Source organism: Pygocentrus nattereri, chromosome 25 (genome assembly GCF_015220715.1).
Source record: "Pygocentrus nattereri isolate fPygNat1 chromosome 25, fPygNat1.pri, whole genome shotgun sequence".
Taxonomy (NCBI): Eukaryota; Metazoa; Chordata; class Actinopteri; order Characiformes; family Serrasalmidae; genus Pygocentrus; species Pygocentrus nattereri.
Genome location: NC_051235.1, coordinates 26,367,922 through 26,395,824, shown reverse-complemented (window position 1 = coordinate 26,395,824; position 27,903 = coordinate 26,367,922). Strand labels below are relative to the sequence as shown.

At 38.8% G+C, this 27,903-nt stretch overlaps 1 protein-coding gene across 1 annotated transcript; it reads right to left on the bottom strand.

Moving 5' to 3' along the window:
• Positions 1-1,294: 1,294 nt before the first annotated feature.
• Positions 1,295-27,870, bottom strand: aqp9b (aquaporin 9b). The gene is made up of 6 exons (XM_017711648.2): positions 27,731-27,870; positions 22,600-22,726; positions 14,745-14,882; positions 13,318-13,436; positions 9,331-9,548; positions 1,295-1,754 (listed from the first exon to the last, which is right to left on the bottom strand). The coding sequence occupies exons 1-6, from the start codon at positions 27,830-27,832 to the stop codon at positions 1,586-1,588; spliced, it is 873 nt and encodes a 290-aa protein (XP_017567137.1). The 5' UTR covers positions 27,833-27,870; the 3' UTR covers positions 1,295-1,585.
• Positions 27,871-27,903: the final 33 nt, after the last annotated feature.

The following is a 27,903-nucleotide window of genomic DNA, read 5'->3' as shown; positions in this document are numbered from 1 at the left end:
TTAGAGCCAGGGTTAGGTTTTGGGTTGAGGGTAAGATTTGGGTTAGGATTACAGCCAGAGTTAGGTTTTGGGATGAGGTTAAGGTTAGGGTTAGGATTAGAGCCAGGGTTAGATTTTAGGTAATGGAAGTAACATATTAACAACACATCTACTTAATGTAAGTAATGTATCAACAAAACATCTTCAAGATATTTACCTCAGTGTATTCAGATGCTTCACTACTGCTACTTCACTGATATGTTGTTTATGTGTTACTGATAATCTGTTAAGAGTTTATTGACCATCTACAAAGGACCACTCCAAATAATGTGTTACCACATTTTTCAACCTAATCTCTATCTGCTGCATCTGTAGCATACGTCTGTAGCGTAACTGTGTTCTCCATAACAATACTTAAAAACAAAACAACTACATATATATTTTTCAGTTTTTAGTGTGTCCAATCTTTGCCTTTATTACAGCCGACACTCTTTGCAGGAGTCTTGCTTTGTTTTTAAAGAAATGTGCAGGGATGTTTTCCCACACCTCCAAAGTTCAGTCTTAGTAGTTGGTTCCACTTTCTGCTTCTTATACTCCAAGTAGCATTCAGTGATGTTGAGGTCTGGACTCTGAGAACACCAGCAGTGTACCTTGAAGTCATTATCTTGAAATTAAATTGGAAACTGTTTGTACTTATCAGCATGCCTTCCATCAAAACAAGTCACTAGCTCCAGATGTTGATACACATTCTGAAACTTGCACGCACTGATTCTCCACTATGCTTGACTGATGGTTGTAGAAGCGGTTAGAAGAGTTTTTAATGCTTCGGCTGTGGGCATACAGCCTGTTACTTCTATAAATCTCATCAGTTCATAAAACCTTACTACACATTTGGCCTATGTACTTTTTCTCAGTGAGGGCTTCTTGACAGCTACACATCCTTTTAGACCCAAAGCGCTGAGTCATCTCCTCACAGTGGAAGGATGGACAGAAATACCTGTGGATGTTTTAAGATCTGAAGCAGCTTGATTTTCTCCTCGCTCTCAAAGATGAAAGCTTTAAGTGCTGTTTATCTGAAGGGAGCAGTTTTGGTGTCTACCAGGTCTTCCAGGTGGTTGTTAGGAGTCCCAATCTTTCTGAATCTGTTAATCATTTTTTGAACTCTAGTTCTGGAAACTCCTATTCCTGTCACTTATTTTCCTTAGACTTTCTACTTCCTTGTACAAGTGGATTATCTTTTATCTAATCTCCTCAGAAACATCAACTGAACAATGAATAGGAAGACTGTAAATTAAAGAAAGGCAAGCGTGGTATCTGGCTTTGGCACAGTACTGTGAGTGTATTTGGTATCATAAATAAAAAATTCATAAAAATAATAAAGACAATGTCTTTATGACAGATGAGGCAGATAGAGTTTAGGTTGACAAATGCTGGAGCATTCCTTTACAGGTAACGTCTATGAAAAGCCCAGGCACACAATCCTGTGCGCATTCTGGCCAAAGAGAGAGGAAAGAGAGAAAAAGGAAACAGACAGAGGTTTGTACACTGGTGCCTGCTTGAGTTGCAGATGAATAGAGTGTGTCCTGTTAGTTTTCCCTTCTTCTCTTTAGCTCATGGTGATCATCTCGTATTTGTCCTTGACCTTGTTCTCCTCCTCGTTCTGTTTCTCGGGCTCTGGATGGTGTAACTCGATCAGTAAGAAGTAGATCACAGCTCCCACCACTCCGCCAACCATCGGCCCGGCGACTGGGATCCACCACCAGCAGCCCCCCGCCCTGAGGAGACAGCAACACTCATATGTTGACTTCTTTAACATAAGAATAGCTCAACCAGTTTGCATTGAAGTCCCTGTAGTTACCAAATAATAAACCTTAGTATTTAACAAGCCGTGGATTTTAAGGGCTCAATATGATTTATGAATACGCAACTGATAGTTAGCATGAGTTATGAATACAAACACAAACACAACCCCCAGTTGCTCCCCGGGCGCTGCTCTGGGCGTGTGTGTGTGTTCACTAGCGTGCATATATGTGGGTGTTCCACTGCACGGATGGGTTAAATGCAGAGGTCTAATTTCACAGTGTGCAAGCACAGAGACAGATGGTTGTAAATTCTTCTTCTCATGAATTCACACACTCACAGGACAACAAATGCTCATCCGTTACGAACATACTTGCAGATTAGCACAAGTTACAGGCTAATGTCAACTATGAATACAGACAGGTCAGCATTAGATACAAGTCTAAATTAAAATGGACCAAAACAGTTTTACATACTTTCTGCGTTGAGTTCAGCTTGATTCATGTTCCAGTTGTCTAGCTCTAAAAGTAATGTAATTTGGGGGTTTCAGTGTCCCTGCAGCACCATGTAACCTCCTTTGTCCCAGTCCTTTACCATAAAGCTAACATCAGTTTAGCCAGATGAAGATAGCCAAATAAACACAGGCCTTAACTGCACCAGTGCTGCAACCACCACGTTTACTGTGAGATTATCATGTTGGACAGAGCTGTAGGTTTGTTATGATGGCTGGCTTTCCTCATGCTGGTCTGCATCCCAGTGGTCCAGGCAGCGTGCCCTCTTGGCTGTTTTTATTGACTTGGTCAAAGGGCTGGCCAGCTAAATCGCTGTCCCTCCCAGCGACACTGTGCTACAGGATTAGCCACACTAAATCAGATCAATTTACTTGTAGAGGACCGAATTAATGGCCCAGTTGAGACGAAGCTCAGGTAAACAAAGTGTCTGAGCCTGATGCGGTTGTGTTTATCTCTCAGCCTCACAAATCCCAGGCTTGTTATTTATCTAAGGTTATTTATATAAATACTGGCTTTTCTCAAACAACTGTGCAATACTTGGTAACTATATGATTTAAAAAGATGGTTCTTCATAGGTTCTTTAGTAAAGGCAATGGTTCTACACAGCACCAAAAAGGGTTCTGCTATTTATATGACCCTACTAGACCCAGCATGGCTGGTCAAACCAGCATATGTTGTTTTGGATGCTGGTATGCTAGTGAATAGCTCTGGAAGGTGATATGTTGACTGCAAAATCAGCATATCACTGCTGTCAGACCAAATCTTCATATCTCCCATAATTCACATGATTTAAAAATACCTGTTGGCCTTTACATTGTAAGTATGGACTAAAAGAAATGGCCCAAAATGACTTGGAGAAAAAGTCTAGTTCCATTGACTTACATTGAAAGTGAAGTTTGCTTTTTCAAACCTTCTTCTGCAAAGTCACCATTTTGGAGATACAAGGTTTTCTTCTGACAGCAGTATATGTTGTATTTTGGATGCTGGTATGCTGGTCAACCAGTGTGACCATGCTGCAGACCAAACACCAGACCAGGAGTAGACCAGCATAACCTGGCATAGACCAGCATGGAATGTATGCTGGTCTGTGCTGCTTTTTTCATCAGGGAATGTCAAGCTTGTAGCAATGGTGCTTTTTGGTGCTTTATAGAGCCACTTTCAAAAAAGGTTCTATATAGAACCATATACCACACATTCTCCATCAATCCGAAGAAGCATTTCACTATGCAAAGAACCATCTAAGCATGAAATGGAACTCATGGTTCTAAATAGAACTATTGCCTTTATAAAAGAACTCCTGGGGAACCATCTATTGTAATTTAAGTGTGCACTATAAAACTAACATTTAAGTCATGCAGCTATGAGAGCCGTTTATGGTCCCTCACACTTTCACGCTTGTCACACTTTCATGCTAACTGTTGGTTGCTGGCTGAACAAATTTTACAGAACTTTGGTGAAAGTCCAGTACAACTGCAATATGCAACTTTTTTGTAGTATGCAAATCTTTCTTTTGCTGTTTTGTTGTCTACTAGCTAGGGGAGATTGTTGTCTGCGTTGCTATGTGACCAGCAGTCTGTGCCAGTCTTCAGAATAATGGATGAATTAGCATTTACACAATAACCCCCTTGTTTAAGATCATTTATACTTAAATCTGTGTTGAATGATCAGCAGAACTTTATTTTACTGTGAAGGCGGATTATTTTATTTTTATTTAAAAATGTAATTCTGCTGTAGAGCCGCAACAGGGCAGTAAAGGAGCCGTGCGTTGCTGATCTCTGGTTTAGCATTTTAAACTGAACACCCAACATTATGTGGTGACTCTAAATAAATACTGTTATAATTCCTCAGTAGCTTAAATGGGGTTTTTGACAACATCCTGCAAAGCGTGTCTAACCCAGGGACAGTTGCTATGTTAGCTAGCTTAGCTAACAAGTAATAGATGTGCCCAAAGTCACATAACAGCATGCTAAGCAGTATGTCAAGAATAGTACCCCACCATTGGAAGCCCACTGATTAGTATATGTATAGTTTCATGCTGTTTTGCACACAGCCAAAATATTTTTGGTGAAATCGTAGCTCCAGTGCTAAAGTAAAGAAGCAGATAAAGGCAACAGACACGCCTCGGCTGATCATCTCCTTTTAGGGTAAAGGGCAAGCTCTATAAATTAGATATTTTGGTGAACAGTTACATCCAGTGTGGGGACACACACACAGACCCTTAGGGTTTAAGAGGTTAAGTGGCTCCTGTGTGTGTTACAGGATGAAGCTTGGATTAGAGCTCTAATCTACCCTCCAGATTCCAGGGCGAGCACGTCCTCTCTAACGTCACACACACACTCAGTCCAGCCACACGTGGCCGAGCACACACCTTTCCTGATCCCCCCTTCCGTCTGTGCCTCACTTCGGTTAAGCTGATATGAGTGGGCTCAGACAGCTTCACTCAGACATTGTGAGTGAACTTCAGGCCACTGTGAGTGTTTTACAGACATGCCTATCCCAGCGGTCATCGGGCAGGATACACCCCGGACAGGTCGCCAGTCCATTGCAGGCCAGACAAACAGACACAGACAGTCACTCATATCCAGGGGCAATTTAGCACGTCCAATTGGCCTAACTGCATGTCTTTGGACTGTGGGAGGAAACTGGAGAACCTGGAGGAAACCCACACAGACACGGGGATATATAAACAGAACGACAGAATTCTACTCATTCAGTACATCATTTCACACATATATATATATATATATATATACACACAAAATTATGTACTGAATGAGCAGAATTCTGTCGTCCTGTTTATTTACTTTTGGCAGTTACTTTATTGATATTCAAGTAAATTCAATGCGTTCCCTCTTTTTAATGTACTTTTTCTTTCCCCCTCACTGTCTCAAGCTCATTTTTCTTGTTGGTTCTGGTGATTTTTGCACTCTGGATAAGATCCATCTGTTTGTTGTTTAATCCATGCTTCAAAACAAGAGATTGTACCAGATTTACCATATAGTCTGTGACATGAACATGGAGTACAGCAGATTACCAGTGATAACATGCTTGTGTACATTCAGTATCAGCATAAAAGGGTCGAACACTTCAGAAATTCAGATTTCAGCTGAGGGTGCCCTCTGCTGAAACCTGTAATGTAACTTCAAAATACTTCTGGCACTCAAAGTATCACTGTCCATTTTTCTCAGTGTCTTTACAATGTTGAGCAAGACCAGTTATGTAACATTTCTTTTGTAAATATGCCTCGAAAACAGCTCTGCTTTCTTCTCCTGCACAGTGACCATGGGTGTTTATCATGAGTAAATAAAAACATGGCGTTCTTGCTGGCAGCTTTGAAGCACAGGTGGAAGCTTTGGAAGTTTTGGTAAAAGTTTATCTGGATTATCTGCTGTAAATGTTTTGCAGATGCTTGTTATAAAATTGCATTCATGTAGGTGTGTAACGGGGCACATTTGTTCAGGTTTGATTTGATTTTTTACTTTGAAATGGAGATTTTTGATCAAAAATAGACACCAAAACTGCAACCCCAGAGAATTTATGAGCAATTTCAGGAAATGGCCTGTAAAATTTCTGCATACTTAATTAATTTAGATGCAAATAATATTTTCCAGTGTGGTTTGATGTGAAATGGTTAATTGTAAAGAAACTTACTGACAGTGGTGCTGATAAAAAAACAGGGGTCGCCATGTCTACAACACAAATATAGCCTTTTTTTTTACTTATTTACTTTTTATTTACTTTTTATTTACTTATATACAAATATAGCCTTTTTATTTTATAAACACGTCAGACGTCTGGTTCCTATCACCACCACTGTGAACAATTCTGACTCAGTAAGTTTCTCTAGAATGGAGCCTCACGCCTTTCCCACCTACTTTACTCTGATATGATATGCCCTCATACTTAGTTTTGATATCATTAACTGAATCATTAATTTGATATCATTATCAATATCATTAACTGATATTCATGAAATATGGTAAATGAGAGGCAAAAACTGTTATGAAATTAATTTATTTTCACTTTTTTCAAAATAGAATTGAAATTCTTACACCCTTATATTCAACTAAGTATCCATTAACATCACTTTGACGTCAATTTCCATCTATTTTCGGGGGTCCCTCAGCTGAGCTACACATTTAAAAATTTTTTATAGGAATTTACAAAAAAAAAAAAGCAAAACTAAAGAGTGAACTATTCATCTTCGTATGTGAGCAAGCAAAAGTGTTTCATGGTGAATATATCCTATTTTGCATGGTGACGGCAGCGTGTGGAGCGGTATGAACAGTTTTGACAGCAGGGGGCTCTAACCCCTCCCCTTTTCTCCTGTCCTTACTCGCTAGCAGCTCAACACAGAGTCACAAACTTTTACATAGAAAGCCAACAGTGTCCTACTTAACCTGATAATATAATTATGGGGGATATATTTTTATCATATCATTACAAATATCCTTATTGATTTCCATTTCAGAAAGTGGCTCGAACCAGAACATAACATTTGTCTTGAGCCTGGCTCTAATACAAACCCTAAAAATGATTTATACTAATCTTAAAAATTACCATAAACTTGGATCTTAACGTTGCTGAGAATTATGTAAGTTCCTCTATATAGTTTGTTAATAACGTGAGTATCTGTAGATCCTCTATAGCAGACTATTCAAATAGAGTGAGGTCGTTCTGTTTCAGCAGAAATAAGTAGTGAATGAAACACAGCTCCACTTCGGTTAGGCTGTTTGGAATATTTATGCACAGAGAATGCGACCCCTGCGTCTCCGCGCACACGTTTCAAGCCTTTTCCAATATGCAGGAGATACAGAAGAGCATTGAAAAATTAATTGGCTCTGTCAGAAGAGCAGAGAGGGGTGTTGGGATGAAGCTCTGCTAGGATCTGTGTTTTGCTCCCTTGTGTGTGGGTGGGTTCTCTGCTGGCCCTGAGGCACAGAATAAAGTTACTAAAGCTAAAGCACGTACTGCACTTTAGCACACTGAGCCGCAATGACAACACAGCACACAGAGCAGGAACAGGCTGCACCATGTGGATCATAAACAAGTGTCTATCTATGTGTGTGTGTGTGTGTGTGTATTGCTGGTGGAATAAATATTGATTTTAATCACCATTTTTCTCTTTTTAGGCTTGTTTAGGTCTAAAATAAAATGATAAACCTCAAAAGTGAGATTTATGATCAATCACAAGCAGCACAGACACTGTCACTGATGTAACAAAAGGAAATTCAACACAAATAGCATTTAGTAACTAAATGTTTGCAACTGTGTAAAACTACAGGGAGATTCAAGAGGCCCTGAATATTCTGTTGTACCTCCCGTTAGGATGAAGCAATCAGAACCACAAAAATACACTACTTACCTTGGCGTATGTGTAATTGATTGCATTACATGCGATGCTGGAATTGATCTCTGTTTTCTGCCAGACACATGGCACCCAGAAGCTGCAAATAGAGGTTCAATGTCGTGACAGCTGCCCGGCGCCTACCTCATCGCTCCGACGCAGGGACATTCCAGCTTGTTCAAAGCTCCATATACTGAGGAGCACATTGCACACTGTTTCGTTCAGATTGCTTCATCCTAGCGAGAGTTATTACGGAATTTTCGGGACCTCTTTCGAGTGAATCTCCCTGTATTTTCCTTTTCATACAAATATACTAAAGTATAGACAAAGATAAAAGTATCATCATTTGAAAATACTCAGGAAATGACACATCTATCAAAATTTTAGTGATGAAATCCAGCGAAGTACTACCCACCTCTGCTCTCACCTAAACCTTAACCCAGAACGTAAAGGGTTAGCATTAGCATTAGAAGGATTGTTAGCTTTAGCAATCATTTTTAAGATTATTTTGGCAAAAAGTCAATTTTCCACAATTTTCCACAATTTTGATTAACCAAGACATGTTTGGTGTCTGAAGTTGACTTCTTTCCTTTAGCAATTATATAACTAATGGCTAATGTAGCAAACAAGTCATTTATAATTTATATACAATAAATATATTATTTTTAACTAGGTTAGCCTTCAAACTCCCTGCCTACATCCCACACAGTTCTTTCAAACCATCAGGAGTTATTAGTTCATCTTAAATAAACTTTTTTATTTAAACTTTTTTTTAAAAATCTTTTTTAGTTTCTGGTACTGTATGATATACTACTGTCTGCTAAAAACGCTTCAGCATAGCTGCTACTTCTGTGTTTGTCAATAACAGTAACTTAGAATGGTTTAAGGCAAGTGTGTGATGATCTAAGCATGTAGATGATGCACGTAAGGTTCTATTTGTAGCCTAAAGAAGCAAACATCTTGGCTAATTGGGGTAAAATTGACAAAAAATGTGTAAATCAATTTCCAGTTCTTTAAATGTGGGATTCACAAGATGTTTTAATTAAATTTTAATGTATTAATGAAGGGGTTCTTCCCAAAACACATTAAAAGGTACGTTCATTAATTTTCTTTTTGGGAGGGAGCTTTACATGTAATACCAGAATCATTATGATCAATACCACCTTTATCAGAATTTTATCTGTCTTTTCAAACCACTTTACAGTGGTGTATAAAAATTTGGGTGCCATTGGTGAAATTACATGAAAAAGTAAGTACACGTCCTCTACAGAGAACAGACGTCTGCACATTTTAATGCACAGTTATTGTTTATTTATTGAATTAAGATATTGGAGAAAAAATTTAAACACAAAATCTGGCCTGTGCAAAAGTTATGGCATATTTTTTGTTTTTTCCCCCCAAAATATTAAACTAAATAAATCGCAACTGTGCAATAAAAATTGCTGAAAAATGCCTGTTTAAATTTCTGCATACAACTGCATATCCAAAATTGCTGAAAACGGACACACAGCTTTTTGGAAGGGTTAATAATTCTCATATTAACCGTGACGTTACCATCACCACCTATGTTTACACATGTATTTTGGTGTTTCTCTTGGTAGTTAATTTTTCTCTGAGTGCACTGCTCATGACGTAAGGAACAGGTGAAAGTCAGTGTCATAAGTCAGAGGTCACTTGGTATGTTTGCTGTACCTGAAAACATCCACCCCCCAGCCTGCCACGGCTGTGAAGAGTCTGGGGCCCAGGTCTCGCGCAGGGTTGATAGGATATCCGCAGTTCAGTCCCATGGACACTCCGATAGCCAGGATGGTCAGACCAATGATCAGTGGTTCCATCCCCTTAGGAGCGCCCATGTTCTTCCTGTCCACTATGGCCAGAATGCACAACACCAGCGCCCCTGTACCGATCACCTGTGTCAACAGGCAATAATGATTACACTGCCGCTGCCTGAGGAACTGGACACTCATCATGTGAGAGAAATGCTACTGGATACACAGTGTTAACTATGTACACAGGGTTATATTGTGAAAATGTTCTATATTGATCTTAAAGGGGAATTCCACCAATTTCTTAACATTTCTGCATGCATCAATGGTTAAGATGTAAACAAAGTCATTCAGAGTGGTTTGATGTGAAATGATCTGTTTTTTAGAAACTCGTCCTGCCAGAAATGTTCACAGTGCAGATGATAGAAACCAGAAGTCTGAAGAGTTTAATGCCTCTACAAGCTCAAGTTATTACATGAGATGATTATACAAATGCTGCGTGAAGTCTCATTCATTTTGTCACTCAAACCTAGCTCGTAATTTTTTTTATTCAAAAATGTGTCCAGAACATTTCCACAATATCGAGGAATGAGACCTGAGGAAAAGGGAAATGCATTATAGGCTCAGATAAGCAAATAAGCAAATACAACCTCAAACATGCGTAACTGTAATCAGATAACTGACCACTTAAAAATCTACAAACTCACGTCATCCATGTGTGTTAAATTGGACATCTCTAACTGATAGGAACAAGAAAAGTAGTCTAAACATATTCTTTATTCCAGGGGTCGGCAATCCAAACGTTAAGAAGAGCTATTTTGTTGGTTTTAACAAAAATCTAAGCACCTAGGGAGACAACATTTCATGTCCATTTCATTGAAGTAACATTTTACCATCTTGGCTGTAAATGTCTCAGTATAATGTCTCAGTGTAACGTCCTAGCATAGTCTAAAAACCAACGAAATTGCAGACCTACTTTGCTCCAGTTTAGGCTTTAACTCATCTATAGCCACTTTTCTCACATCTCCAACAGGAAACTTTTCCTCAAAAGTAGAACAGTTTCTTCTAATATGTCTCTTAACTTTCGAATTTTTATGAGGCAAAAATCAGCTTCTCATTCAGCAGCAAATTGCTCGAATTTTCCCATTCCACTTTAAATGGTGCCACAATGTAGCTGGCTATGTAGGTAACTGTTGCACCATTTAAGGTGTAACGTAATAATTCAAACAAGAAGCTGGCAAATGAGAAGCGACGTCAGCCTTGTGAATTTTGAGTGTTTTACAATTTCTTGTTGCAGATTAAACATATCAGGAAAACAGCTGGATTGATTATAAATGCAAATAATTAGTCTCCAATTGCATTAATCTCTAAATTATCAATGCTCACCTTAAAACTCTCTCTTTGCTGTTTCATTAGCTACTAGATAGGTGGGACTGTTGTCTGCGTTGCTGGTGATTGAAACAAAATTTACAACAAAAACTTTTGTAAATAAAATGCAATTAACATAAACTAACAAAACCACAAGGAATGCTGGGAAACTTTGCCCTCTTCACTACAATATTTAGAAACAGGCTCAAGGCTGCACAAAATTTTTACAAAATAACAGCTTTTCCAAGACAAGAATTCATTCACATAGCTGGGAAAAATTCAGAATTAAGCTGGTTAAGCGTGACAGCTGAGTCTCAAGACGACTAGTTGAAGATTATTTCCTCTAAATTGATACAGATTTGTCCGGATTCACATATTTTCAGCAAAAAAGGCCTCATTATTTTTTTAAAACATAACATTTATAAATACATGATCAGTTAAAAAGAAAGTAAACTAAAGAAAAACTCTCAGATGAAGGTCAGATCCTACAGCTCCTCTCCTGACCCTAAATCTCAAACGCAAAGTTTTGGCAACAAGGTTTTATCCCGCTGTCCTGGGTTTCTTCTGTTTGTGTTGGTTATGGAATCTCCTGTTAGAGACTGTAAGACCAAATACTCTGTTTGCTCAGGTACACAAAAGACAGGATTTGCAAGATCATTTTGCATGTGAAAAGCAAGTTTTGCATTAAATATTTCATCCCGTCACATTCCCTTATAGTGATGGGGCTATAAGTTTTCAAGCCACTTAATATTCTTCATTTTGTTCTTCGTATTATTATTCCATGGTCAAAAATGGTTGCAACACTAATCCTCCTACAGCTTTCACTCTACAACCACGGAACAGGATTGTACAGCCTATACCTAAATAGAATGCTTAAGCTTTTTTAACCGATTTCACTTACAAACATTCATACAGTGTTTGTTCAAGCATGTTTTTTCCATAGGAATGAATGAGGGAATGTTCAACATCCTAAAAGTCATTGGGCTTATATAATATATAATGCTTATACCTCTGATTCCATCACAGTCCGTATACACTCTGTAAAGAAATGTTTTTGACACTTCTCATATCATAAAACTGTGATAGCAATACCTTAGCAACCACCTGGGATACCACAGGAACGGCCTAGCAACACATTTGCAACCTCTTGGAATGTCATTGCAATGGCTACCAACACTTTGCCACCACTTGGAATACCTTCACAATGTCCTAGCAACGCAAGACCTTAGCAGCCACTTGCAATACCATAGCAATGGCTACCAACATCTTAGCCACCACTTGGAATACCTTCACAATGGCCTAGCAACACCTTAATAACCACCTGAAATACCACAGGAATGGCCTAGCAACATCTTAGCAACCACCTTGCACTGCATAGGAACCGACCAGCAACACTTTAGCAACCACCTTGTACTGCATAGGAACCGACCAGCAACATCTTAACAACAACCTGGGATACTACCGCAATGGCCTAGCAACACCTTGGCCAACACCTGGGTTACCATAGTAATGGCCTAGCAACACTTTAGCAACCACCTTGCATAGCATAGGAACAGGCTAGAAACACTGTAATAACGACCTGGGATACCACTGCAACACCTTAACAACCACCTGAGTTACCAACGCAATGGCCTAGCAACACCTTAGCAAACATCTTACAGAAACAGGCCAGCAAGACCTTAACAACCACCTGGGATACCACAGCAACGGCCTAGCAACACCTTAGCAACCACCTAAATAACCATCATGCTATGTCCTAAAAAGAAACCGAAAATACTCAAGAAACACCACAGAAGCAACCTGGAATTACTGTATGAATCCAATCAAGTTATTATTTCTGGTTATCACTGTCATTTCTTATTTAATATAAATATGGAAAAACTGTCTTTGGGTAAGAGTAGTAGTAAAATTATGAAGGACAAAAACACTGATTTCTTGATTTGAAATTTTTTTTTATAAATTAGCATGACTGTTCTGACAAATGACTCAGATAGGATGCACCCAGCTGTCTAGTTTGAAACATCGCCGGTTGTTTCCACTAAAGACGACAAATCAGAGGAAGAGACGTATCAGAGATACAGGTTTAGATTTACGTACATGTCATATAGACATCTTGTGGTTTTCCTCTTAGAAACATCATTTTAAAATAATAAAAACATTGAATTGTGAAAAAGAAAGATACAGTTCATTAGTCAGCGATTACCCTCTCTCCACTTCCACTACGACCCTCTAAAGGCGACTGTCTAAATATTTTAAGCTTTTAACCCCTGTGCATTTTAAGGCTGGAACAATAAGCATCAAAGATGAATGAACAGCGGTTTTCCCAAGCACACGTGTTTTACTCAGCACACTCAAATGGAGCTGTGGTTAGTTCATGCATGTCCGTGTTGTTCATCATGCTCAAATGCACACAGAAGCCTTCAGATCCAGCACATACTGTTCATACTTTACGTGGATATTTATAGTTATTACATCAATATGGTGCAAACTACCAACAATACATTTGAATTCCCGTTATAATTTGTAGAATAAAATGTTTTCTCACCTGATCAATAAATCCATTTAGTACTGAGAGATGTTTTGCTGGATAGGAGGCAAATATGCTTGCTGTGGCGTTTTCACCTGTTACCAGCAGCGCTCCATTCGTGTAGTCCATCAGGGCATCTGTAGAAATCAGAGATGTTTGTTTTTATCAGCTTTCCTCATTAGTTAATGTTGTGTAGGTCTTTTTAAACCAGTTACATGACTTACAATACTGTGCACTCACAATGTGTGGGCTCGAAGAACCTTTTAAAGCCGTAAAGACTTATCAAATAAAGTAAAGGTTCTTTACCATTTGAGTGGTTCTTTCTAGAACCTTTACATTATGTGGAGGGTCTTTAAAACTTTAAAAAGGGTCTTCATGCTCACACCTCTCATTTACAAACCTGATTTTCCAAGGAGCCATCCATTGAAAAGTATTTTTAGGGAACTAGATGCGGTTCTTCTATGGCATCATGCAAATACGCAGTTTTTTTTAAAGAGTGCGAGCTGTATGCACAATGGGTGTCAAAAGTTTGGGGACACCTTTAGAAATGTACATTTTCTTCAGATTATGTACTTTTTAATTAAGTGAGAAAGTCTTGTTAGCACAAAGCTGCTATGTGCTAAACCCTCTGTTATACTTAGCGCCAGCACTAAAGTGTCTTCAATGGCGTGAAGAAAAGGATTTAACAATGATGACATGAAAGTTTTCTTTTCCAAACTATTACTAATATTATTGCTGGTCTGAGTGGATCAGAACCAGCAGTGCTGCTGGAGTTTTTAAACACCTCAGTGGTGTCACTGCTGGACTGAAAATAGTCCCCCAACCATAGATATCCAGCCAACAGCGTCCTGTGACCACAGATGAAGGACTAGAGGATGACCAACACAAACTGTGCAGCAGCAGGTGAGCTGTCGTCTCTGACTTTACATCTACAAGGTGGACTGACAAGGTAGGAGTGTCTAATAGAGTGGACAGTGAGTGGAAACAGTGTTTAAAAACTCCACCAGCACTGCTGTGTCTGATCCACTCAGACCAGCGCAACACACACTAACACACCACCACCACGTCAGTGTTACTGCAGTGCTGAGAATGATCCACCACCCAAATAGTACCTGCTCTGTGAGGGTGCATGGGGGTCCTGACCACTGAAGAACAGGGTAAAAGGGGGCTAACAAAGTATCAGAGAAGCAGATGGACTACAGTCTGTAACTGTAGAAGTATAAAGTGTATCTATGTAGTAAGTGGAGATTATAAAACGGACAATAAGTGTAGAAACAAGGAGGTGGTCATAATGTTATTCCTGATCTGTATATACGAGTGCAAATACAGTATAACACATTATGCCCTAGTTTGAGATATTGAGCTGATACTTGTATGGTTCTGTGAACATTAAAGTGCTAGTCCACTGGCCAGCTACCTGTGGGTATTATGAAGTGTTCACTCACCATAGTAAAGCCCAAAGACAGCACAGGATCCAGCAAAAGCCCCGATAAACTGTGCAGCCACATACACTGGGAATTTCTTCAGCGATAGCTTCCCCAGGACCACCATAGCCAGCGATACAGCTGGGTTAACATGCCCTCCTGCAACACAGAGAGACATTAAAGCAATGAGACATGAGAGGCCATGCATAACAGTGATTTCACCACAGCAGCTATTTATCCAGTAGTTTACCATTTATTACCAGTACTCATTACAATACTGTAAAATATCTAAATGTGGTGTTTCTACACACATGCGTTTTTAATGTAGAGCTCTAATGTGCATCTGAGTTGCCTGAGGACCCTCAGTTTTGTTACACTGTGCAGAGTAACATGTAAAAATATAGGCAGGCATGACAAATTCATGCACACTGATCATTCATGCATGCTGTTACATAGTTAAAGAACTATCATGCTATTTTTCACAACAGCATGATACTGTTAATCAATCACACCGTAAACTGAACATCACATTACAGCACAACTACACAGACCGCAGAAACCAAATATCTATTAATAATCACATTAGAAGATGAATTAGATAACTGAAACACACAACACTAGGGTAAACAACATGGGGAAAATGTGACTGTTCTTACAAATACTGTGATTTAAATGCTATACATTAAGTTGTATTGAAATGTGGACGCGTTTAGGAACCACAGCAACACAGACAGGAAGTGTCAGAACACGTGAAGTTACAGAACATATTCTGTGAAGTGATGAATCACGTTTCTCTATCTGCCAGTCTGATAGATGAGTCTGGGTTTTGACGAATGCCAGGAGAATGTTACCTGCCTGATTGCATTGTGCCAACCGTAAAGTTTGGTGGAGGAGGGATAATGATATGGGGTTGTTTTTCAGGGATTTAGTCTAAATATCCACGTGAAGTATGAACAGTATGTGCTGGATCTGAAGGCTTCTGTGTGCATTTGAGAATGAACAACATGGACATGCATGAACTAACCACAGCTCCATTTGAGTGTGCTGAGTAAAACACGTGTGCTTGGGAAAACCGCTGTTCATTCATCTTTGATGCTTATTGTTCCAGCCTTAAAATGCACAGGGGTTAAAAGCTTAAAATATTTAGACAGTCGCCTTTAGAGGGTCGTAGTGGAAGTGGAGAGAGGGTAATCACTGACTAATGAACTGTATCTTTCTTTTTCACAAATCAATGTTTTTATTATTTTAAAATGATGTTTCTAAGAGGAAAACCACAAGATGTCTATATGACATGTACGTAAATCTAAACCTGTATCTCTGATACGTCTCTTCCTCTGATTTGTCATCTTTAGTGGAATAGAACCCTTAATTCCTGTGAAGGGAAATCTTAATGCTTCAGCATAACAAGACATTTTGGACCGCTGTATGCTTCCAACTTTGTTGGATCGGTTCGGGGAAGAACCTTTTCTGTTCCAGCATGACTGAGCCCCAGTGCATAAAGCAAGGTCTATGGGTGAGTTTGGTGTGGAAGAACTCAAATGGCCCTCACAGATCCCTGACCTCAACCCCATCAGACATATTTGGGACACTCTCCAACATCTTCCCAGAATAATGGAAGCTGTTATTGCTGCAAATTTATACCTATGGATTTAGAATGGGATTCATAAAAGCTCTTGTTGGTGTTATGTGTAGGTGTCCTAACACTTTTGTCCCTGTAAGGTATATAAGATATTAGAACCAGAATAAGTTGATGTTCCTAACCTCAGTAATCACTGCCCACTGTAGCTATTGATTTACTAATGGGTCAAAACTGCTGATAGATTTGTTGCATCATTTTAAATGATCCATATTTTGTGCTCATTGATCGCATACTGGTTAAAAGCACAGTGATGACCAACATATGTTGGTTGCAAGAGGCATTATCAGCTATTTGGATCAATGGAAGCCTTTGAGGTCTTTAACCAACACCTAATGTTAGTGTTATCTCTTCTGGCCTCACTGCTTTCAGCTGGCACATTCTTTACACATTAAAACTGGGTGTAAAAGAAATGATATAAATCTATAGAAGAAATGAGACTCCTAATAAAGGTGCAAGACCTGGTAGAGACTGAAACTGTCCCCATCAGAAAAACGGCACTTAAAGCTTTCATCTTTGAAAGAGAGGAGAAAATCAAGCTGCTACAGATCTGAAAACAACCATAGGTGTTTCTCTCCATCCTTCCACTGTGAATAGACAGCTCAGCACTGTGGGTCTGAAAGGACGTGTAGCTATCAGGAAGCTTCACTGAGAAAAGGAGACAGGCATTGGTAATTGGGATTACTCAAAGTGTGAGAAGCAGAAAGTACAACCAATGTCTAAGACTGAACTTTGGAGGTGTAGAAGAAATATCCCTGCAGATTTCTTGAAATGAGAAGCTGCATTAAAAGTATGGAAACACTAAACAGTGAAAAGCTTGACATTATAGTTAGTTTTGAGGCCTGTTACTGTGTAAATTTGTTAAAGATAATGTTCAAGGAAAATAACTCATAAGGATTAAGGATTAAAGATACTTAAGAATCATCTTGACTACAAATGAAATGAAAGGGTGGTCTCTGAGTATTGCACAATCCTGTATGCTCCTAACTTTATGTATGTAATCTGTCACCTTTTCCCTATTGAGCTTTTTATCACGAAATGGTTACACATGCAAAAAGCAAAGTAGAGGTTATGATATGACAGCAGACAGCTTCCTCTCTAGCTAATCCATACTGTTGTTCACAAACATTGTCCACAACAACCGGCTGAAAAAGTCAATGGGAATTGGCTCTGACATAATCTGCCTTAGTCTTCTTAGGCCACTGTAGGGCGTAGGAGTGACCCTGCTTTAACTCCACTACACAACGAGTAAAACCGTCCTCCTTTTGCCCTCGTTTCCTCTTCCCAGCCCCTCTAAAGCTTGGGAAAAACAAATGAAAAACTGTGGCCTCTCCCTCCCTCGTGCCTCCTCCCCACACGCCCCCTGCCCCGCCCTGCTTGGGTCCTATGCCCCAGAAAAGCTCATTACTTCAATACCTATGATCATCATCACACATGTCAGTGTTGGGCGTGTAAGCCTCCCTCGGTCACATGGGTTACTGGACTAACTCGCCCACTCAGGCTGCTAATGCAACATTATGGATAGTGATTGCTAGCAACAAGAAAAGTCGGTTAACTGACCAGTGACCACTGACACAGTGAAGAGTGGCCTAGCTGATCACTGACCACAAGCTCAAGGAAAACTGCTTCCCGCTTTGGGGAATTCCCGCTTAAAGGGGAATTTCTGCATAAATCAACTGCTAAGACATACACAGAGTAATTCAGAGTGGTCTGATTTCTATACAGTGGTGCTGATAGGAACCATGAGAAGAGATGTCTACAATGCAAATATGACCATTTCATTTGCTGTCCATGAAAAGAGTTTTTATATGTAATGTTAATCAGGGTAAAATAGAAGCTTTCTTTGGGGACTGTTTTACCTTACAACACCCTGCATGCACCTCTCTGCCATGAATATATATATAGGCCAAAACTATCATAAAGCACTATTCTCTGGTTCCTAACACCACCACTGTGAACAATTCTGTAAAATTGCACAACAAACTAGCAAAAACAATTCACTTTTAAGGGTCTGTGGAGTTTAATATGACCATTTATTTTCCAGGATTTGTTTTCTATGAGTTGTTACTTTCAGTATTAGTCATTTGGTTTAATACAGCCCTGACTAGACAGTAGCAGCTCTCCATCATGTGGCTGCATGTTGTTTTTGTAGTTAGGCTTTATTCTAGATTTGGCTGTTGTCTGCAAAAAAAAAAAAGTGCTGTGTTTTCATTTTCATGCGTCATTTCGCTTTACTGATAATGTTAAATGCCAGTCCAATTTCAAATTACTGTTCATGGCGCTTCAGTGATGCTGCTGTGTGATTTAGCCCACACACTGCCTTATTCAGCAACTCCCCAGCAGGAATAAAAAGAAGTGACATTTAGAAGGAGTTCCTGAGTCGTCTCTGTAATTGTTATAGATTACAGGAATCCATAAAGAATGTACCCAATAAAGTAAACACTCAGATGTGCATATTAGGTGTGGCTCGTCCATTTAAGCAAGCATACACTGCTCAATGAAAATAACATGAAAAAAAAATAATCAAACCAAATTTATTTCATAATCATAATATTTTCTTAGTCACTGATGCATACAAAGCTGTAAGCCGAGGTTTGAATACTAACCTCAAATGTCATGTTTTGTTGATTTTCTAAGTGAAAATAAGTTCACACATCCTCTACACTGTGAGACGCAGTTAACTTATAGCACATAAAGTGTCCCTTAACTTTTGCACAGGCTGCATTTCAGATTTAATTTAATTTAATTAGCTCATTTTCACAACAGTGTCATTACACGAGGGGAGCACAAACTTCTGCACACAGCTATATGTCTCGAAATGTATCACCTCTGCACAGCGGCAGGTGAGAGAAGATAAAAAGATGGTTCTTCAAGGGTTCTTTAGTAAAGAAAATGGTTCTACATAGAACCATGAACAGTCAAAAGAACCCTTTGCATGATAAAAGGGTTCTTTGCATTGTGAGCTGGTTCTTCAGATTGACAGCGAATGTGCATTAGACGGCTGTGTATAGAACCATTTTGAAAAGAGTTCTATGTAGCACCAAAAACTGTTCTTCTACTGTTACAAGAAGCATCCTTTTTGGTGCCATATAGAACCCTTTTCAAAAAGGTTCTATATAGAACTATATATAACACGTTCTCCATCAATCTGAAGAACCATTTCATAATGCAAAGAACCCTTTTATCATGCAAAAGATTCTTTTGACTGTTCATGGTTCTATATAGAACCGTTTTCTCTATCAAGGAACCCTTGAAGAACCATAATTTTTAGAAGTATGGGTTAAGTTCCATAGGTTTGTACTGTAGCTCTGAACACCTTCAGGGGAAGGAAACCAAGCCAGTGGACAACATCTAGATGAAAGTCCAAAAGGACAGCTACACTGTCCTTCAGTAGATCCAGCGTTTCTTCAGAAATTAAGGGTGCTTAGGGTGAGTCTGTTCCTCTTTGCTGCAATAGCAGCCTCTATTCTATTGGGAACGTTTTACACTACATGTTGGAACATTGCTATGAGGATTTGATTGTAGCCACAAGAGCATTACTGAGGTCAGGTACTGATGATGGAAAGTCCGTTCTTGATCACTCCAACTCATCCCATAGATACTGGAGATCCATCACTCCAGAGAACACAGCTCCACTGCTCCACAGCCCAATGCTGGAGGGCTTTATACCTCTCTAGCCATTGTGTGGCTCATGTGTGACTGGACTTTGAAAGACCGATGGCACAAAAGGACGGCATTATGATGATACGTTATCATTACTGTGATAAATTACATCCTAGTACGCTTCTCTATCATGGGTATCATCTCTTTGTTTATTACACATAAATAGCAGAAAAACTGTATAAGATTTTATACAAATTGTTCTATATAGCACCAAAGAGGGTTCCACTAGTGTTACCTTTTTTTGAATAAACTGCAAAATAACACAGCTGACAGGATACCGACTTATTTCATTATAGTGGTATTCCACCAGATGTTCCAAATTTCTTCACACTTCAATCGTTAGGATGTAAACAAGGTCACTCAGTGTGGTTTGGGGTGAAATGTTCTATTCTAGTGAAACTTACCGACTCAGAAATATTCACAAATGGTGGTGATGGGAGTCAGATGCCCACCACTAAAAGCTTCACGGAAAGTTATTGCATGAAATGATCATAAATATGCTGTCTAATGCCCCAGATATTGTTTATGGCAGTTTTGAGAAGGTTTTAGTGGAAAACGTGTATTTTTCAACCTGTTCATGGCAGAGAGGTAGGTTGTAAGGCAAAATAGTACCAAAGAAATGTTACATTTTCAAATGTACTACTCTCTTTACCATTATGAGCATGCATGTCAACACTCAGAAGACACGTGTGGGTTCACTGGTGGTGTTGGATAGTAAAAAAAAAAAGACCAGACATGGTGACCCCTGATTCACCGTGATGAAATCTGAGTCTGTAAGTTTTTCTACATCGAACCACTCTGAATGGTTTTGTTTACAGCTCAATGACTGAAATATACTGGAATGTCTCAATTTAGAGTCTGTATTCATAGACTTTTCTAAAAGCTGAATATCATGATACATGTTGTGAACTGTGAAAACACCTTCAAGTATTGTGATATTTTTGTCATATCAGGCACTCTTACTTGGCACAGAGCAGCAACACAGTAAGACGTTGCCCTTCACTCCATTGTGCAATTCTCTAATCCTGCAGTTCATATGAAGCGGGAGTCTTCATTACTTTCTAAACCGAGACCACCACTCCCTCGCTGCAGACAAAGGTCAGGATGGAGTGCCCAGTATGGGGCATATTAAGTCCAGCTGTGTGGAGCTTATTATTAGTGGTCAGGAAGCCTTTTCCACCCCACACCACAGATCAGAGTGGACAGTAAAAGATGTTTACATTGAGACAGATATGCATTCTTGATTCATCATAATAATCAACACTTTATTTGAAGTTCCCTGGTAACATTCAGAACTCACACATAACACACTCATATTTCATCTTTCAACCTCAACATGCATTTGCTTTAACTATTTGTATTTAAAGTAAAGGAAATGCTTTGATTTAAGTGATGGAAAGCAAATTAACGGTCTACATGGAAAAAGAGCTCAATCTAAATGTACAAAGACTTCAAATTATCCTCCCTTTCCAGTTCTCACAGTATAGGAAATTGCTGAGTATCATACATGTTTATGCAATGATGAAGGTTTTTGATGGGCATTAAATCAAAGAGCAGAGCCCGGACTGACCAAAGATCACAGCAAAGTAAAGACCTCACAGTTTAGATGGCTAAATACAACCTTTGCTTTCCCACGTTTTTCTGCCTAGACTAAGTTTTACCATGCAGACTAGACTGTTATGCCTTTCTCATTATTTTACTATTTAAACCCCATTCTCATTAGATATATGCCCCTCTATTGTCATCTGCCATATATAAGCACACCGTATTGTGTAAATAAGTTCTATATATTTAGCTCCTTACATATTAATTTAGTGTCCACTGGTCTTGGTTAACTACTGTCTATTTTTCTATGCATTGTCTACAACTATTTTATGGTGTGGACGCTGGTCCTGTACTGTGCAAAAGTCAAAGACCACCCTTCATTTAATAAATTTCCAGTCAAAATGGCCATTAAAGACAAATGATTCATTTCCTGAGGATATTTAAGAATATAATAAGATTAAGATTGAAGAAATTAGATATAAAACTATCCACTTGTGTGAGGAAGGGAAAAATAAATGGAAAAAAGAAAAAGATGTTTGAAGCTACAGAGAAAATGGGGCCCAAGGCCAAGACCCAGGCCTCACTGAGCAAAGAAACTAGACAAATAAAGTAGAATCAAACCAAAAATGCTACTGTCATTTTCAGAACAATGGATTGACCACCCCAGAATCAGGCCTCAACATCACTGAATGCTTTTATTTACTTATTGTGAGAAGCAGCATAACCAAAAAAAAAACTTACAAGACTGAACTTTGGAGTAATGTGGAAAAACATCCCTGCAGATTTCTTTGAAAAACTGAAAGTGAGTCTCCTGAAAGGATGGAAGCTGTGATAAAGGCTGTGCTGACACACTAAAAACCTAAAAATGTTATTTGTAGTTGGGGTGGTTTCTGTGTAATTTTCTGTTAGATACATATTTTCTGTTTTTCTCGTGGTGCTTAAAAAATGACTAACTTGTACTTAATGGCATTTTTGACTGGTCTCTGACTTTTGCATAGCACTGCATATTAATGGTTGTGTGTGTGCAGTTACCTGACACGCCTCCGGCCATGTAGACGGCCAACATCACTCCGGTGGTAAAGCCGATGTGGATGGTAAGTGGTTCCCCCAGAGCTCCTCGGCTCAGGACAGTCTGGGCCACAGAGCCACAGCCAAAGAGCTGAAACAGGACAGAGTGCAGAGACGGGGTCAGATATGGGGGCAGAGACGGGCACAACAAATCAGCTCTCAGAAACAGAGGGGCAGGACACAGTGGAGTAATCACGTCTCCTCTCCAGTGATGAAGCTTATATGAAAAAGTCTCTTGTTCCACAGAACCTCAGGTCTAATTAGAAGATCAAAGAATGCAGCTTACTGTAGAGCGAACAACAAAGATGTCCACTCCTATAATGTTCCATTCGGTAATTAACACTGATAGAACCCAAACAGGACTCTATGGGCTAAATAGATTTGAGGCTCTAGTGCTGTTATTGGGCTTTTGGTGGTGCAGGGAGAGCCCGGCTAAGGGTTAAAGGGCATTTAACTAGTCCAGTGTCTTTCTCGAAAGCTTGCAAACAAGACGACCCAACCCCCCTGATTAAAGTAGCTTAACTTCACTGAGGTCACTATGAAGGTAAAAGGGTAGTCTTTCTGCCCATGGTTACATTTCACCATACATACTGACAATTAAAGGGCCTGTGACTGATTGAGTCATTACACTGTTTATCACTGATAATTTAATAACCTTATTATTAAGGCTATCCAGATAAAAGACATGCTACTGCGTCTGTTAACATCAACAAGACAATAACACTTAAAAACCTAAGGAATGTGACTGTTCATATTAAATAAACTACATTATTAGTAGTAATATTAAATGATCCATAACCTACATTTTATATCTTTTATTTTTCCCCTGACGTCCACTTGTGACATCTGTTTTGCTTTATGTGCAGTTATAATTCATTTTTATATGTCTATCAAAATAGAATTAAATTGGCCGTTTTTGTCACTGTGGCTTTAGGACTGAGCTCTGTTCCAGTTGGCTGTCCTGTATTGTGCCTCATTCAAAAAGCTGTCCAGTATGAAACACTCCTTATAACATTGATGTGAATGTGCAGATCTAAACAGCTGCAGGGTGAACTAGAAAGGGAAAGTCTGTGAGCAAACTTTAAGATGGCTTGAAAAAGGCAGCTAATTAATTAATATGGTGGAAGACCTTTGATGGATGCTGAAGTGTTGCTTAGATGTTGCTAGGCAGTTGCTACAGTATCCATGGTGGATGGTAATGTGTTGCCAGGTGCTATCTTAAACTGCTACCTTAAATCCACTGCCACCTTAAATGAACTAATATCTTACATTCAGTGCCAACTTAAATATACTGCCACCTTAACTTCACTGCCACCTTAAATTTACTGCCACCTTAATTTCACTGCCACCTTAAATTTACTGACACCTTAAATTTACTGCCACTTTAAATTCAGTGCTACCTAATAAATTCAGTGCTACTGCCACCTAATACATGTGCCAACTTAAATGCATTATTTGTGCTGATATTGCTGTGCATTAGGATATAAGCATGTGAGTCTGTGTGTACTGTGTATGAATGTCTGTGTCAGAGATGTAGATTGTGACATTCACTTGAGGGCAGTTTGAATGTTCTGAACGTTTGGCCATTCATTTTCAACGAATGAATCAATTTCAAGTCTAATAAGTCAGATCCGTCCAAAAAGCAAAAGCACACTATTCCTTTATATGTGCAAAATTTGATGGTTGTACATCAAAAACTGGTTCTATTTTCAAGCCAACTTAATAAGTGGCTTTTGTCAATGTTTTAGTTTTTGTGACATCACAAATAAAGGGGCAAATTTTAGAAAGAGTTGTTTTTGCAGCCCCATACATGGACTATTCGAACTGGGGAGTGAATTGTATGTTCTGATGTCCTGATAATGTTTATGCTACATTAAACATCAAAAATGAGGTTTTTCCATGATATGGGCCTTTAATATAAGGAACACTTTGATTTTAGCTTTTTTATATAAAATGAACTGCATCAGTAATGACTGTGTAGGTCAATGTCATACATATCATATTTATTTAGAATATAATATTTTGTGGCTAAAGGCTGAAGGACATTTAATTAGTCCAGTTTCTTGCTCATAAGCTTGCAAACAAGATGACTCAACCCTCATACCTATGGCATACCTATCATATCATTTTACTGTATACTGTGATATACTGGATTATAATATTACTATGTTGGGTCTAAGCTTATAACTAAGTAATAACACCAAATAATGCAGAAACAGCATATCTCTGCTGTTGAAACAAAACCTTGTATCTTCAAAATAGCAACTTTACAGGAGAGGGAAAAAACAAACTTTACTTTCAGTGTAAGTCAATGGAACCAGACTTTTTTCTAAGTCATTTTGGGCTGTTTCTTTTGGTCCATTTAACCTGAAATTTAAACACTATGTAAAGAACAACAGGCATTTTCAAATTATGCCAAAAACTGAAAAACAACAAAAAAGAGAGATTTGGTTCCGATAGCAGTGATATAGATCTTCATTCTCAGCTCGGGTGACTGGTTGAAAGCTGCATCAAAACTTTGGTTAACAAAGTAACTGAAGTGTACATGTCACTTATCACTGCATTCACTAACCCATTAACAGAATACATCACCTAATATTTGTGTTCATGTTGCTAATTGAGACCACCGTTAATCGTTGATGAGTCAGACAACAAATGAGGTCAGACAAGGTTAACCTACTAAAATGAGGGGTCACAAGAGTGAAGATGAGTCTGGAATGAAAGCAAAACGGGTTCTAAGCAAAACGGGTTCTATAGAGTAGCAAACGGTTTCTTTAAGGAAGCATATCATGAAATCCATGCATCTCCAGTTTTGTTGATTTTTCGTTTTCTACACCATTTCAATAAACCAGCCGTCCTTTACATTATGTAAACATTTCATGATGAACGGACCAATAGAAGTGCTCTAAAATCACTTTGAACAAAGGTATGAGTGGTTTTGCCTTCTCCTGTAAAGTTAACATTTTGGAGATACTTGTTTTTCACTGGACAGCGACGACATACAACAGTTTCTCCATCTTAAAGAGGAACCATTTAAACATACAAGTGGTTCTCATAGTTTTCATGGTCCTATATATAACCACTCCCTTAACAAAAGGGCCCGTATTGAGGAAAACAAATTTTATCTCAAATTTTATTTGAGAAAAAAGAGTCTAATGGAGTATATAAACATTATTAAAGTTTCAAAACGTACCACTCCCTCTGGTGCAGGCTATAAATGGAAACTAAGCTGCAACAACAGCCCATTTAGAATTCAATGTGTCTGTGATGCCACAAAAACCAACATATTTACATGCATCCATCTACACATCCTACAGCAGTTTAGCTCCACCCCTTTGCACTGAAGTTATAAGGAGTGTTTCAGCTCATTAACATATGTCAGTCTTACAGGCACACTAACAAAACTGTTGAATTCTAAAGGAAAAAGACGGGCTGGAAAATGGTCATATAAAATTTTATTACAACTATTTTTAGTATATAAAACCACACAAATTTATAAATGTAGCATATGGGCTCTTTAAAAACCCATGTAAGAAATGAGCTGCACGTGTGTGAAGAACCTTTAAAAAATTCACACAATCTACAGGCTGTACACCAATTAAAGGCAGTGACCAGAGGTTGGGGGCTTTTAACTGAGTATACATACGGCACTGATGACAGATGTGTTCATCAGAATTTAGCATTAGGGATGGGCGATGTGGGAAAAACATCACGATACTTCAATTAAGACATTTTCACAATGCATGATACATGTTTTTCTGTGGTTTGATAAGTTGGAAAGACATAAAAGAACCTTATAACATTAAAAAAAAAAAAAATATATATATATATATATATATATATATTTTTTTTTTATGTTATAAGGTTCTTCTATATATATATATATATATCAATCAAAAAACTACAAATATAATAACTTTTATTCAACATTTCACAGTATTAAATACATTAAAACAGGTCTAATTTTGCTCTCTGTATTTAAACATGCAGCTGTTCAGTGTTCATTAAGTATCAGTAACATGCACAGAAATGCATAGTTATGTAATTTATCACGATAATGATAAATACAGTCATATCACCCAGCCCCAATTCAGCACAACCCTGAGGAAATGACGTACACAGCTGAATCCACCGCAATGCATGACTTGAAAAACTACACTTCTGTGTTGTACAGCATTTCAACTTAAACCCGGACTTAAAAATCACACTTCAAAACTGACCTTATAAACTACATCTACTGTTTGTTTATCTGCTCTTTACATGTCCGTTTCTAGTTTTTAGCATGGATTTGTACAGTTTTCGACATTCTTGACCACTTTTCTCTCAGCATTAACACTTTAGCGTGCTTTAAAAAAGTTGTTTTAACTTAAAAGGTAAGGGTCTCACTTTATTTGGATAGTCCACTATAGTCCCCTATTGATTACCTACAGGTGGTCAAATTGTTAACAAACTATCCATTGAAACATCGGTGGGGTTAGAGTTAGGATTTGGACCAGGGTTAGGGCTAGGACCAGGGTGAGAGCTGGGTTGAGGTTAAGGTTGAGGTTAGGAGTAAAGCAGGTTTAGAGTTACAGACAATTACGGTCAGTTCAGTACAATCAGTTGAATGTAACTTGAAAGCAAATGAAGTATCAGCAAAGCATCTAAAGTGGACCCTCCAAATAAAGTGTTAACACAGTAAATGGCTGCCTTTAGATTTCGAGCTCATTGCACGGCTAAACTGACAACAATTAGGATAAACAACATCAGCGCAAACATGTAAACAAGAATGAGATTCTGCCAACTAATAATGTGAAAACCAGTTTAAAATCAGACTCATTCACTTTTTAAAAATTGAAAGCTCAAGTCAGTTTTTACAGTGCAGTGAAATGACTGCTTTTGTTTGTGACCAGAAACACATAAAAGCGTTTTGCACAATGTTTTCAAAGCAGAAAAGCCACCAGGACGGTGTAACATTAATGCCAGTGCACAGTAAATTACAGCTACAGTGCTGGATTAAGGCTTGCATTGTTTGTATAAGTGCAGTTGGAGAGGAATCCTCAGCTCTACCTCTGTTCCTACACACAGAACTCAACCTCCTGACAGATGTACTCACTATCAGCACGAAGGTTCCGAGGATCTCAGCCAGGAACTCTTTAAGGATGTCCTGCTTGAGGGCGCATTTCTCCCTCAGGTTCCTCCTGTTCTCCAGCTCCATCTCTCTCTGCTCTGAGCGCTGCTGTGAACGCGCTCTGCGCCCTCCCTTGAAGCGCTCAGGGTGAAGCCACG

Bases quoted from the DNA above. Each gene is read 5' to 3' on its own strand.
- aqp9b (XM_017711648.2), bottom strand. From the start codon at position 27,832: ATGGAGCTGGAGAACAGGAGGAACCTGAGGGAGAAATGCGCCCTCAAG. The intron at 14,883-22,599 runs GTAACTGCACAC...TCTGTGTTGCAG, and splicing joins CATGGCCGGAGGCGTGTCAG to GAGGGCATGTTAACCCAGCT. The intron at 13,437-14,744 runs GTGAGTGAACAC...TGATTTCTACAG, and splicing joins TGTCTTTGGGCTTTACTATG to ATGCCCTGATGGACTACACG.